We start from the raw sequence: 13,207 nt of genomic DNA, 5'->3' as shown, positions 1-13,207 counted from the left end.
TATGATATCTATGTGGTGAAATACCTCTTGTATCAATTAGCTTATTTTAAATGTGTAATAAAATGCGATCCGTTATATTGATATATTTATATCATCTAAAAAGTAAGACGTGCACAACAAAACAAACAACTCAGTACAGTTGTATTGTTTGCTGTTGTTTTTTAGACTGCAGTGATCCATCTTGTCTCATGTACACTCTTTGACTGTCCGCTCTCCCGCCGCCCTTCAGTTCCGTCATGAAGGGAAATTACGTCGGTGCAGAAGATGGTGTCTGTAAATCCTGTGGACCGCTGCGGCTCGGCACCCGTCTAATTTGGAGCCGTGTGGGGGGTATCTCCGTCTGGCTGATGGATTACAGAGAAAGTATGGCCATGCGGCGCTGCCGTCCGCTCTCTTGACCGCGGAATCGAACCCGTAACTTCATGTCTGACGGAGCCAGAGCTGCCTGGACGAAGAGGGGTTGTGGGGATTCGCACCGCCGAGGTGAGACGGTTGGATTTAGCCGCTAAGCTAAAGCTGTTCCCCGGTCACCGCAGCCTGCTTGCAGCTAATTTAACCACAGAGACGTAATTAACACGTTTAACGTCAACGCTTCCACCCCAGAGGCAGAATAAAGCCTCCGGCTTTAGCCGGATGTGAGAGCAGAGTCAGAGCCGCTGAGTGGAGCCTTTGTTTGGAGCTCGAGTTAAAAACCTCCTCCCCTGTGGTGGAGGTACACCAAAGAGGATAAACACACCTGCTCAGGTGTGTTAGCCTTCAGCTCCAGTCTCAGACACACATCCGAGCCTGCTGCTGGTCTGGGGACAGCCGTGATGAATCTGGCTCTCAGGCTCTAACTACAGCAGTTCCTGACACGTTTAACTCACCTGTCCGTCTCCTCGCACCTCAGACAGGCTTTCACCTGGAGACCAGTATTATTCCGCACATTATTTATCATCAGAGGAATAAATTGAAGTTAACCCAAAACTATAAATCATGGAGAAGTTTTCTGCTCAGACGCTTTGGAGGAACTAAGAGCAGCAGCGTGTTTACATAAATATTGTTATTATCATATTTTCAGATGGTTCAGATGCGCAGACCTGGAAACACGTGACCACAACAGTCCACCTGACACAAAAAATCTAATTTTCTTCCTTTCTTAAATTGGGTCCTTGAACGCACCACTGCTACATGCTAATTAATCTGAGCTCACTTTGTGAACGGTCCATGGTCCTCCCTTCTTGAATTATCTATCAGGTTTTCAGTTTTTAACAATATTTCATTTTTGCAGATTTTTGTTTCACACAAATCTTAATAAATCAGTCTTATCAGGTCAGAGCTGCGCAGAAAAACCCTAAACTGGTATCGGTTCTGCAAGCTGCATCAGTGCTGCTCTTATAGAGAACAGTCAGGCATTTAAAACTCATTATTGTGACTTGGTTATGAGTTTAAAGTCAGAAGAACTGAAACATTTATAATCACGACTGAAACGAGTTCCCAGACCCAACAAACGTTAAAAATCACTTTAATTTCTCAAACTGCTTTTAAATGTTCATGCTTAATGAGATCCTGTTGTTTGACAGTTTTAAATACCTGCAGGGTTTGTTGTTGTTTCTGTGTGGATCAGCTGATCTGACCCTGATGCTGCTGTTCTGTGTGTTCTGTTAGAACCGGGGAAACATAAACACAGGAAATGCGAGCGGCCCCTTAGCGCTCAGACGTCACAGCCTGTGATCGCTGGCCCGGGCTCCAAAAGGTACGACGCTGCTCTCCGTCTCAATTCCACACAAATAATCTCCTTCCTGGTGGCTTTAGTCTGGGGTTTCAGCCTTTTTTATTCAACCTTAAAGAGCAAGTCACCCCCAAATCTACTGTTTTTTGCCGATAAACTAAATAAACGAGTGTCTAATCGTGCTGCAGACACGTGTCGTCAATAGTTTGGCACTTCAGTGCATCTTAGTTAAAATTTAAATATTCTGCCTAAAACTGGCAGTGTTGTGCCGTTGTCAGGTAAAAACTCTGCCCTGTATTTGAATTTAAATCTGCCACTGCTATTGGCTAAGAGGTATGCTATGATGTAAACTAGTACATTATGATGTCACAATGCTGTCGTGAGTCTGTGTGTGTGTGTTTGTTAGCGGCTCCGCCCTCTCGGTCTGCCAGGCAACAGCATGTGTTGCATTTTTCAAACAGGAAGTGGGAGTGGAGTTAGGCTCTGGTAGGGGGTGACTTGCTCTTTAAGAACTGTTTTTGTGTTTTCTAAACATAAAAGTAAATCTGGATGCTTTACAGCAAAATCCTGGCTTAATCTGCGGGGTTCACAAATGACCGACCTACAATAAAACCCCCTCAGACCCAAATATTTACTGATTTAGACACAAAAACATTAATATAGTAATTTTCATAATTAACGTTTTTAATAAATATTTTACAGAAAACGTTGAAATTTGAGGAAAAGTTGAAGCTCCTTAATCAGATTTATTTATTTATTATTTTTTACAGTTTGTAGGTTTCATGACCCGCAGCGCAGGCCCGACCCAAACAAGGAGAACTGTTGTGTTAAACGATCAATGTTTATTGTGTTTTTAATTATTAACGGAGATAAATGTGCAGCAAAGACGGAACAAACTTACTGGCATTCACCTGCTTCTTCATCAACATCCCAGAGTTCAAACTTCCTGGTTCTGTTGGTACCGCTGGTTCTGATCTGGATCATGTTCAGTTAAAACTTCAGACCGTCACCATCCGTGATTTTGTTTTTATTCTAACAGAAGCTGTATTAGCAGTCAATGGTGAGTCGGGCCACCTTTAGCAGAACTCGTGTTTCCTCATCGACATAAATACGGTTCCCACCAACCCTTTAAACTTTATTGGAACTGGTTCTTAAACAAAAACATTTTCAGAATTTTATTCTAAGGAGACGTAATTACTTTTATTCTCTGAGCTTAAAGAGCAAGTCACCCCCTACCAGATTCTTACTCCACTCCCACTTCCTGTTTGAAAAATGCAACAAAGGCTGTAGCATAGCATAGCGAGAGGGCGGAGCCGCTAACAAATACACACACAACATTGTGACATCATAATGTACCATCTAACATCATAGAGTACCTCTTAGCCAATAGCGATGGCAGATTTAAATTCAATGCAGTGCAGAGTTTTTACCTGATGACGGTGCAACGCTGACCGTTTTAGGCAGAATATTTAAACTTGAGCTAAGATGCACTAAAGTGTCGACTGCACATGTCTACAGCACGACCAGACACTCGTTTATTTAGTTTATGAGCAAAAAAAGTTGATTTGGAGTGACTTGCTCTTTAAAGGGACGGTTCCGATTTTTCTGTTGAAAAAAACAAACAAACAACCAATATCTCACGTCTGGGAGCAGCATCAGTTTGGAGAAACAGATTATTTGTGGCTGGATTGATGAGCTAACGGCTAGTTAGGCAAGGCAGAGAACCAGGTGTTTCTGCTGCATTTAAACAAGTTTAATCTAAACAGCTTTACAGCGTTGGCCACTGTTAGCATCTTTGCTTTAAGAGCAGCTAGCTGTAGCACTTCCTGTGTGTGTGTGTGTGTGTGTGTGGGGGGGGGGGTAGTTGCCGTATTACTGATATGTTTGAGCCTTAAGACAACAGCGCTGAGCACCTGCTGGGACTAGCAGTTAGCTTATCAATCTAGTCAAAAAGAATCTGTATTTCTCCAACCTGAAGCTGTTCAGCCTGTTTTCCTCTTAGTTAATTTTTTATTTTCTGTAGATTTAATCCCTGAAAAAAAAACTTTGTGTTTTAATTTGGTGATAAAATCAGAATCTGGAGGAATTGCTTCCCGATGACGTCGTGTGCTATCCTATAATCGATCCCTCGTTGTACCTCTGGTTTCCATGGTGACATCAGGACGCCGCTGCTTCTTTCTGACCTGTTGTATGAAGTCGCGGCCGAGCACCTGCTCACCTGTGGCACACGTGTGTGCAGGTGCTCGGCCGTGTAGTCTGGTGAGGGTGGAGGTGTTTAACGTTTGTTGGCTCTGTCGTTCAGGTGATTGACGCTCAGAAAAGGGACTTTGTTAGCATCAGCTGGACACAAGGGGCACTGTCCTCTGATTGGCTCGGACAACCCCCTCTGACATGCCCGTGGCCAATCAGAGGTGAGTGGGTGTTTGTGTGTGTGTCTGGTTCAGCTTAGATGTCCCTCTAGCTCCTGCCGCTCACACACTTCAGACTGTTGTAACATCATGACTTCCTCTCTCTCTGTGAATGACTTCCTGCTCCGCCAACTTCTTCAGGTGTGTTATGTCGGGGGCGGATGTGGAGGTGTACCTGTCCCAGGTGCATGATGGGAGCGTGTCGTCAGGCTTTCGAGCGCTGTACGAGGAGCGTCTGCTGCTGGATGTCACCTTGCTGATAGAGGAGCACCACTTCCAGGTAGACCAGGAGCTCCTCCCCCTGGTCCCAGACCTCCTCCAGGTGGGAGAAGACTATCAGGAATGATTTATGCTGCTGGTGTCTCCTCCTGCAGGCCCACAAGGCACTGCTGGCCACCCAGAGCGACTACTTCCGGGTCATGTTCACAGCAGACATGAGGGAGCGGGACCAGGATAAGATCCACATGAAGGGGCTGACGGCCGCCGGGTTCGGACACATCCTCAGATTCATGTACTACGGCTCCCTGGAGCTCAGCATGCCCACCATCCAGGAGATCCTGCAGGTACCAGACAGCCACCCCTCTTCTCCAGGCTGACGCTTACGGAAAACTCCGATGTGATCTGGAATCTGCTCCTGACTCCACAGGCGGCCATGTACGTCCAGCTGACGGAGGTGGTGGAGTTCTGCTGCTCCTTCCTGCTGGCTAAGATCTGCCTGGAGAACTGCGCAGAGGTCATGCGTCTCCTGGAGGACTTCAGCGTGGGCGTGGAGGGTGTCCAGGAGCAGCTGGACAACTTCCTTCTGGAGAACTTTGTCCCCCTGATGAGCCGACCCGACTTCTTGTCCTACCTCAGCCTCGAGAGACTCCAGGTTCCTCTGACTCACACATCTAGTCACCGTTAACGGGGAACGTTTTCCTACAGAACACCTGAGACAGGATAGACTGTCCACCGTGTCTCCTTTTAACTCCGCCCCCTCTATCTGGTCCAGGCGCACCTGAACAGCGATGCTCTGAGTCGGTACCCAGAGATCGAGCTCTACGAAGCCGTCCAGGCGTGGCTGAGACACGACCGGCGCCGCTGGAGACACACGGACGTCATCGTCCAGTCTGTCCGCTTCTGCCTCATGACGCCTGCAGACATCTTTGAGAAGGTTGGTCTCGCTGGAGGACACTCGGTCCAGAAGCTCCATTCAGTCCTGCTTCTGCGGGTTTGGGCTCAGATAAATGTCCCACCGCGCACCTGTACAGGTGTGCTCTTAACGAGTCTGAAGCTGTTCTGTGATCCCCTCAGGTGAAAACGTCGGAGTTCTACCGTTACTCCAGGCAGCTGAGGCAGGACGTGGATCAGGCGCTCAGCTACTTCCATGATGTCAACCAGCAGCCTCTGGTGGAGACCAGATCCAACCGGATCCGCTCCGTCCGCCCGCAGACCGCCGTCTTCAGGGGAATGATCGGCCATAGCATGGTGAACAGCAAGATCCTGCTGCTGCAGTGTCCAAAGGTGCTCCGCCTTCAGCCCACGGCTCCGAGCGCGTCCGCCCGGCTGGACCCGGCTGTCCCCGGTCCACCTGATGCTGTTCTGCTGTGTTTCAGGTGTGGTGGGAGCTGGAAGGCCCCCAGGTGCCGCTCCGGCCGGACTGCCTCGCCATCGTTAATAACTTTGCCTTCCTGCTGGGCGGAGAGGAGCTCGGACCCGATGGAGAGTTCCACGCCTCGTCTAAAGTCTACCGCTACGACCCTCGGCAGAACTCGTGGCTGCGCATGGCGGACATGTCTGTGCCCAGGTCAGAGGAGGCGGAGCCTCTGCCCTGTTGGGTCTAGGACTCCTCGCTGGCTTTTATCTGAAGATGCTTTTGTTTTTGCAGGTCAGAGTTCGCCGTGGGCGTCATCGGGAAGTTTATTTACGCCGTGGCGGGCCGAACGCGTGACGAGACGTTCTACTCTACGGAGCGGTACGACATCACGGAGGACCGCTGGGAGTTTGTCGATCCGTATCCCGTCAACAAGTACGGCCACGAGGGCACAGTGCTCAACGGGAAGCTGTACATCACGGGCGGCATCACCTCCTCCTCCACCTCCAAACAGGTGTGTGTGTTCGACCCAGGGCGGGAGGCGGGCCCTGGTGGGTCGGACTCACACAGGACGCGCGCCGGCCGAGGACCGCTGCTGCCTGGCACGCACGCCAGCTGCTGGGAGAACAAATCCAAAATGAACTACGCACGCTGCTTCCACAAGATGATCTCCCACAACGGGAAGCTGTACGTGTTCGGAGGCGTGTGTGTCATCCTGCGGGCGTCGTTCGAGTCACAGGGCTGCCCGTCCACCGAGGTGTACGACCCGGAGACGGACGAGTGGACCATCCTGGCCTCCATGCCCATCGGGCGCAGCGGCCACGGGGTGGCGGTGTTGGACAGGCAGATCATGGTGCTGGGAGGCTTGTGCTACAACGGCCACTACAGTGACTCCATCCTCACCTTTGACCCCGACGAGAACAAGTGGAAGGAGGACGAGTATCCCAGGATGCCTTGCAAACTGGACGGTCTGCAGGTGTGCAGCTTGCACTTCCCAGAGTACGTGCTGGAGCACGTGAGACGCTGCAGCTGAGGTCCGCTTCACCGCGCCTCCTTTTCTAGAAACTGGACCGTTACAGGACGGAAGCATCCCGCTCAGAGGGGGCGGGGCCAGCTGTGTGGGCGGGGGGGGGGGGGTCACTGATAACCAAGCTTTTAAACTAGAGACCAGCATTTACCTGAAACAGGTGAGAAGAGACAGCCGGGGCCGGAGAGGCGCTCCTCCCGGCTTCATGGTCCCGTTATTCCCTTTCCCAGAAAACTTTAGGAAGAACAAATCCCACCTCTGTGATTTTACAAAGGTTCCGGACCGCGTTCTCACCGGTCCTGTCGGGTCGGATCTGTCAGAATCTCTGCAGGACCGCTCTGGAAGCGTCACAGAGGCGCTTCACCCAATCCCACAAATCTGACCGGAAGTTTCTAACTGAGTTAGTGGGAATGATAGTTGAGCAGGTGTTTATGCTGTAATTTAACCGTCACCAGTCGGAAAACAGAACTCCGGTTTGTCACCAGCTCAGAAATCCATCTGGTTCTGCTTCCAGAGCGGTCCTGCTTCCAGTCCAAACCCGCTCCTGCTTCCAGATCTCCTCATTCCGAGCTCATGTCCATTACACTGCTCCACCCCCACCCCCATCTTCTGTAAACCACGTTTATGAGGAACGCAACTCCCAAGATTTCACGATTCCATCATTAATCCTGATGATGGAATTCCGGGTTGGGAGGGAAGGGAGATCTCTGCTCTGCCCGTCCACATTCCTGCACTTTATCCGTTGTTTTTGTGAGTCTTATCCTCGCTGGAGTCGCGTCTAAAATGAACTCTCGCTGACGAGTCCAGGTGTCGTTACCGTGGAAACCAGCAAAGGTTCAAACCAGGGGTGTCCAAACTACCCTAACCCCGAATCACCGTGGTAACCGTCCTACCTGCTCAGCAACACGTTAAACACCCGACTGTTCCGTAAACAACATTATATTTAAAAAGTAAAAGTCAGTAAATCTGAAGCTGAGAGGCTCTAATGTCTGACTTTAGTAAAGGTCACTGCGGGTTAGACGCACACGCACCGACACACCTTTTGTTCTCCGACTTCTCCGTCTCCTGAGGAGCGTTGCAAAGCAATTCCCCGCCAGGACAGCAGAGGGCGTAGCGCTGTTCTGAGGTATCCGATCCACAGTGGTGTATTTACTAAGGTGTTGACATAATTCTTTATATTAATTTGTCCTTCACTCGCCTCCACCACTAAACACACGTTTCTGGTCATTTCCGTCCACGAATAAAACACTTGCTCCGTATTTTTGTAATCCTCCAGTCACAAGTGAATAAACGTTCATAGTTTTGGACTTTTTCTGCGCTGAGTTCTTCAATCTGTTCTTGGGGTGTTTCTCAGTGTCAAGGCGCCTGGCCTTGCAAGGCGATGTCTTTCGAGGCCGGGCGCCTTGCTTACGAGGACACGGTCCTTCCTTGATCAAAGAAAACGGTTAAATGGAACAGACTTGCATCACGTGACCGCGGCTTCCACGGCGGTAACATAACGTCACGTGAAACGGGAGATAACGTTATATTTTATACGTATTAGTTTCAATATAAATATGTAATGAGCCTTGTACTTTTTAAATTGTGTAAATGTTTATTAAATTAAAAATATAAGTGAGTTACTACCCTCTAGCCACCGAAGCTGCAGCTACTAAGCTACTAACCAACCATAGATAACTTCTTTGGATCTAAAATAAACATTTTAAATTAGCTGACTTACTTTTAAACTTGAAAATTGTCCCTGAAGTAGCTGCCGGCTTCTGATCTGCCGTCCTTTTGAAAATACTGCAGTGTATTCTGGGTAATTTTTGACCAAGGCTAGGCTACAAGACACCTCCCTTGTATCCTTGCTCAGCTAGCTAAACGGCTAACAAACGGAGAACACACGCCTCGGTAGAACATGAACATTGGAACACATCTTGGCGGCTCCTGATGATGTATCTCCTAGGCAACCGGGGCGGGGCCAAGACATCAAGGCGAGGTTCCTTGGCACTGAGAATCACCCACGGTCTACCGCAAAATATCGTTTTACTTTTTGACGAAGCAACGGTGGTGCTGTTGACAAGTTTTAAAGAGCAAGTCACCCCCTACAAGAAACTTACTTCACTCCCACTTCATGTTTGAAAAATGCAACAAATGCTGTTGCTTAGCAGACCGAGAGGGCGGAGCCGCTAACAAATACACACACACACAGGCTCACAATGGAATTATGACATCACAATATACCAGATGACATCATAGCATACCTCTTAGCCAATAGCAGTGGCAGATTTAAATTCAAATACAGTGCAGAATTTTTCCCTGACGACGGCGCAACACTGACAGTTTTAGGAAGAATATGTGAATTTTAACCAAGATGCACTGAACTGCCAAATTATTGACTACACGTGTCTGCAGCATGATTAGACACTCCTTTATATAGTTTATCAGCAAAAAAAAAGTGATTTGGGGTTGACTTGCTCTTTAAGAAAGTGGCCTCCTGTCCAATCACAAGCTTGCAGTATCTGTCACTTTCGATGGATATTTAAAAAGTGCGTGTCTCCGTTACCCTCTGTGAGTCCGTCGGAGAGCCCTTGCGCCGACACATAATGACGTTCTAAATACCGACGGAAACGGAGAAGTAAATCAGACTTAACCGGGTTAACAAAAGTCCTTCCAAGATTTCTGTATTTGTTGTTTAACCTTGTGAATAAACACCAGGAAAAAAAAAAGCCAAGGTAACCTAAATTCTGCTGTCCAGGGCCATTAACAGCCTCTGCCCCACATTTTGGACACCTTTGGTTTCATGGTTTGGACACACGCAAAGACATTTGTTTGTGTTTTCAGATATGAAAATAAAAGCTGCAGAAACACCAAACAGTGAGAAGAAGCCAATGTTTTACCTGCTGAGATCAAACTAGTTAAACTAGTTAGCGTTAGCGTTAACCAGAGGGTCGTTCATGAGTTATTCTAGCTGCTAACTTGTTCATTTATATGAAATGACAAACCAAAGAACCAAAATGTTTGCCATTTTCTCTAAAGGGTAAATTTTACTGAAGCGAAATAAGCTAGCTGCTGTTAGCCTTTAGCTCAGAGTTAGCTAGCATTCTACTGAAAACATAAAATTATTATAAAACACAAATAAGTAGATTAAATATAATAAAACCACAGGTGAGAGGTCCTAGAGATTAGTGAAATGTTCTTTAAACTAATATTAAACAATTATTTAAATTTTAGATTTGGTTAGCTCAGAAAACAAAAGGGAACTAAAGTTAGCCACGGCTAATTAGCTTTCTGCTAGCTGCCTTTTTCATGTAAACTTCGGGTCACTCATGCTTTATTTATTTTTCATGTAAATGTTGTTGTTTTTTTACCAGTCAACTCGTTTCTGTGATGAATGTTTGTTTATTTATTTAGTGGAAAACGAAGGTGAATCAGAAAAACAAAATCCTTCGTTGGTTTTGGTGCCAAAACGTCAGAAACCCAGACGGGAAATGTTGTTTATTTGTAGTTTTTATTTCGTGTCGCATTTAAATCCGCCGTCATTCAGATGAAGGAACCCAACAGTGTTTTCTTTAGGATGTTTTTGTTTGAGGCCCGACAGTAACTTAGCCCGACCCAACCAGCTGACGGCCATGTTGTTTTCTGACACTGATCAGAACCAGTCGTTCTGCTAAATCGGACCCAGGTCCGGCCCATGGCCCGCCCGCTCCCTTCTGTTTTATGTACTTTTATTTGTCTTGAGCCAACTGTGAAAGGGCTAGAGCGCACACTGATGCACTTCTGTTTGCCAGCTGCGTATTTAAGTTATTTATTTTCGGACCTAGTGCTTTTTCACTCAGCTATGCAGTAACAGTTGTAGGGTTATTTACTGTTGTTTCATGTCGTCTCCATCCTAGCGTCAGCTGTCTGCCTGTCCTCCTCCGGCTTGTGTGGCTGAAGGGTCGCAGACGTCAGCAGGTTGGAAACCAAACGGAGTTTAAATCCATCCTTCACTCTTAACCTGTACATTTGCCTGGATGCAAACTATAAATATGTCAAGAAATAAACAGTAAACAAGCTTTTTATTCCAATCATTTCAGGTCAGCCTATTTTATGTTATACATTAAAAACAATGATCTTTATGAAATTCGACACGTTTCAATCAGTAATAATAAAGAAAACTCGTTATTCTTGCTAAACTTAGTCTTTGTTTTCCTCACACCCATCGTGGGACACAGTCCTCACCGTCCCTTCATGCCTCCTCCCAACCGCTCGATGCTCCTCTGACGTTGCTGTTTGAACAATAAATAATAAAGTACTGCTGTCCTCATCAGTCATAGCAGCATCCTTTAGTCCGCCCGTCTGTCCGTAGGAAACGAGAATAGAGGATCTTTAAAAATCACTCGCTTTAACGACTGCATCCAGAAAACAACCGAACCAGAACAACATATCATACAATCCAAGTAGAAACTCTTTGGAAACAATTTGTAACTTCTTTCCAGAAATAAATGTTCATATTGGTCAACTTTGAGCTGTCGGTGTGTTTTCTGACTTCTGTTTCACCTCAAAAATCACAAACATAAACCTAAAAAGTGTTTTCTCCACAAACTCATAACTCGAGCAGAAACTACAGACATGTTCATAATCCCTAAGTAGGAGCAATTTGGATTATTGTTTACAAACTCTTGAAAGGTTTAGTTTGGACCCAAGCTTTAAATGACAAATGCGCTTTGGTCAGCTGTAATCAGTGTTGGGAAAGTTACTTTAAAAAAGTAATTAGTTATAGTTACTGATTACTTTGTCAAAAAAGTAACTCAGTTACTGAGTTACAAGATTATAAAAGTAACTAATTACCAAGAAAAATAACTACCTAGTTACTTTTTTCATTAAAGCATGCAAGAATTACTACAAAAGTGAAATATAAATGACTAATGACTGGAACATAATAAAATGTACGTCCAAATGTTTTTTATAAACCTGAATAATTTCAATAAATAAGCACTTAACAGGAGGAACTACTAATAGGAACATTACACTTATCTAGACTATTAAAAGGTCACTGTGTGATATTTAACAAGACCCCAATCAGCTAAAATTTAAAATTTGCAAATAGAAACACCTGTAAAGGTTCCCGAGCCTTTAAATGGTCTCTCAGTCTAGTTAAATTACAGAAATGAATGTAATTTTGCACAGTATTTTAATTTTTCCAGCTTCACATAATTGTGTGTTTTTAGCAGCATTTCTGTTGCTGCTAATCTAGTAACGGTTAAATAAATAAATAAAACCTTTAAAATGACACTAGAAGAGGCACAAGCCTGATGGAGGACTTACATTTACTAACGTGGGTCAGACCCAACCACAGAAGAGCTGAAGCTGGGTGGTAAACACACACAGGTAGTTCTGATAACACCTGAGCTCCATGACGTCTGAGACTGATGCATCAGTGTTACAGCGGGACTAAAGACATCATCAGGAACAGGTTACAGCTGGATCATCTAGGAAGGTAGAAGATCAGCACGTCTGAGCGGTGAACAGGTGAGCGGACCTTCGGGACGTCCCGCTACGGCTGCAGACCCGCACCTGCAGCCGTAGACTATTCATCACGTCTACCTCGTTCTTCACGGCCGTGATGCTCTTGGATGAAAACATCTGCCTCTTCAGCTCCTGATCAGCTGATGACAGCTTCAACACACCGCGCTGCTTAACGCACGCATTTCCTGATCAGTAACAGAAACGAGGTTTTGATGAAAGAAGACGGTAATTAATTAGTTTTCTCGTTACAGAAAGAAATATTTGTTTTATTAACGTGGTTATTTTAAACGGCGTTATTCCCATCACTGCTCTGTTGGGTCTACAGCAGCAGCGACTGAGACGGTGAGGGTCTCCGCCCACCCGGCCATCATCATCGTGTTTGTAAGCGCGTTACTGACACCTCTCTCTCCCTGGCTGCAGCTGAAGTGTGGCGGTCAGAAAGCCTCACGCTGTTGCTCAACATTCGACAAGCACATAGTAACGCACAACCTTCCGTCCCCAGTAACGGTAACGGCGTTGCAACAGTGGGAAAAGTCATTAATTAGATTGTTCTGTTACCTAAAAGAGAACGCCGTTGGTAACGCCGTTACATTTAAACGGCGTTACTCCCAACACTGGCTGTAATGCTGTGTTACCTTCAATAAAATATATGGTAAATGATCCACACTTGTGAGTAAGAGGACTCCAAAGCACTTTATAATATGTTCATACGTTCACACCCTGGGGATGAGCTACAATGTAGCCACAGCTGCCCTGGGGCCCACTGACAGGTGAGGTTGCTGAACAAAGGTGCTGCCAGTGCCTCTGACCACCACCAGCAGGTCAGGTGGGGTAAGTGTGTTGTCCTCAACCTCATTTGCTGGATAACCTGCTCTACCTCCTGAGCTACTGCGGCCCCTTAACCCCTTAAGCCGACCCTGTGACCCAAAACAACCCCACACTACAGAAGAAATAGTAATAATTCCCATCAAATTAATCAGCAAACCCAGCACTAA

The 13,207-nt window shown here is 46.4% G+C and overlaps 1 protein-coding gene across 2 annotated transcripts; it reads left to right on the top strand.

Moving 5' to 3' along the window:
* Nucleotides 1-194: 194 nt before the first annotated feature.
* Nucleotides 195-11,211, top strand: klhl15 (kelch-like family member 15). 2 transcript variants are annotated; one of them, XM_015955572.3, is made up of 9 exons: nt 195-483; nt 1,648-1,735; nt 4,261-4,399; nt 4,494-4,682; nt 4,766-4,990; nt 5,111-5,272; nt 5,413-5,622; nt 5,715-5,905; nt 5,987-11,211. In XM_015955572.3, the coding sequence occupies exons 1-9, from the start codon at nt 423-425 to the stop codon at nt 6,723-6,725; spliced, it is 2,004 nt and encodes a 667-aa protein (XP_015811058.1). In that variant the 5' UTR covers nt 195-422; the 3' UTR covers nt 6,726-11,211. The 2 variants fall into 2 exon arrangements, with proteins under 2 accessions (XP_015811058.1, XP_070409599.1); XM_070553498.1 differs by lacking the exon at nt 195-483 and adding an exon at nt 4,014-4,122 and having other exon boundaries at nt 1,649-1,735.
* The last annotated feature ends 1,996 nt before the right edge of the window (nt 11,212-13,207 follow it).

The sequence above is a fragment of the Nothobranchius furzeri genome, chromosome 7 (assembly GCF_043380555.1).
Source record: "Nothobranchius furzeri strain GRZ-AD chromosome 7, NfurGRZ-RIMD1, whole genome shotgun sequence".
Taxonomy (NCBI): Eukaryota; Metazoa; Chordata; class Actinopteri; order Cyprinodontiformes; family Nothobranchiidae; genus Nothobranchius; species Nothobranchius furzeri.
The sequence above is the reverse complement of the archived record's forward strand: the minus strand, read 5'-3'. Positions and strand labels throughout refer to the sequence as shown.

What these genes read in the sequence shown, in the direction of transcription:
- klhl15 (XM_015955572.3), top strand. Translation starts at nt 423, where the DNA reads ATGTCTGACGGAGCCAGAGCTGCCTGGACGAAGAGGGGTTGTGGGGAT. An exon ending in GCTGGCCCGGGCTCCAAAAG is followed by an intron (nt 1,736 to 4,260) that starts GTACGACGCTGC and finishes CAACTTCTTCAG; the next exon opens with GTGTGTTATGTCGGGGGCGG. An exon ending in TGCTGCTGCAGTGTCCAAAG is followed by an intron (nt 5,623 to 5,714) that starts GTGCTCCGCCTT and finishes GCTGTGTTTCAG; the next exon opens with GTGTGGTGGGAGCTGGAAGG.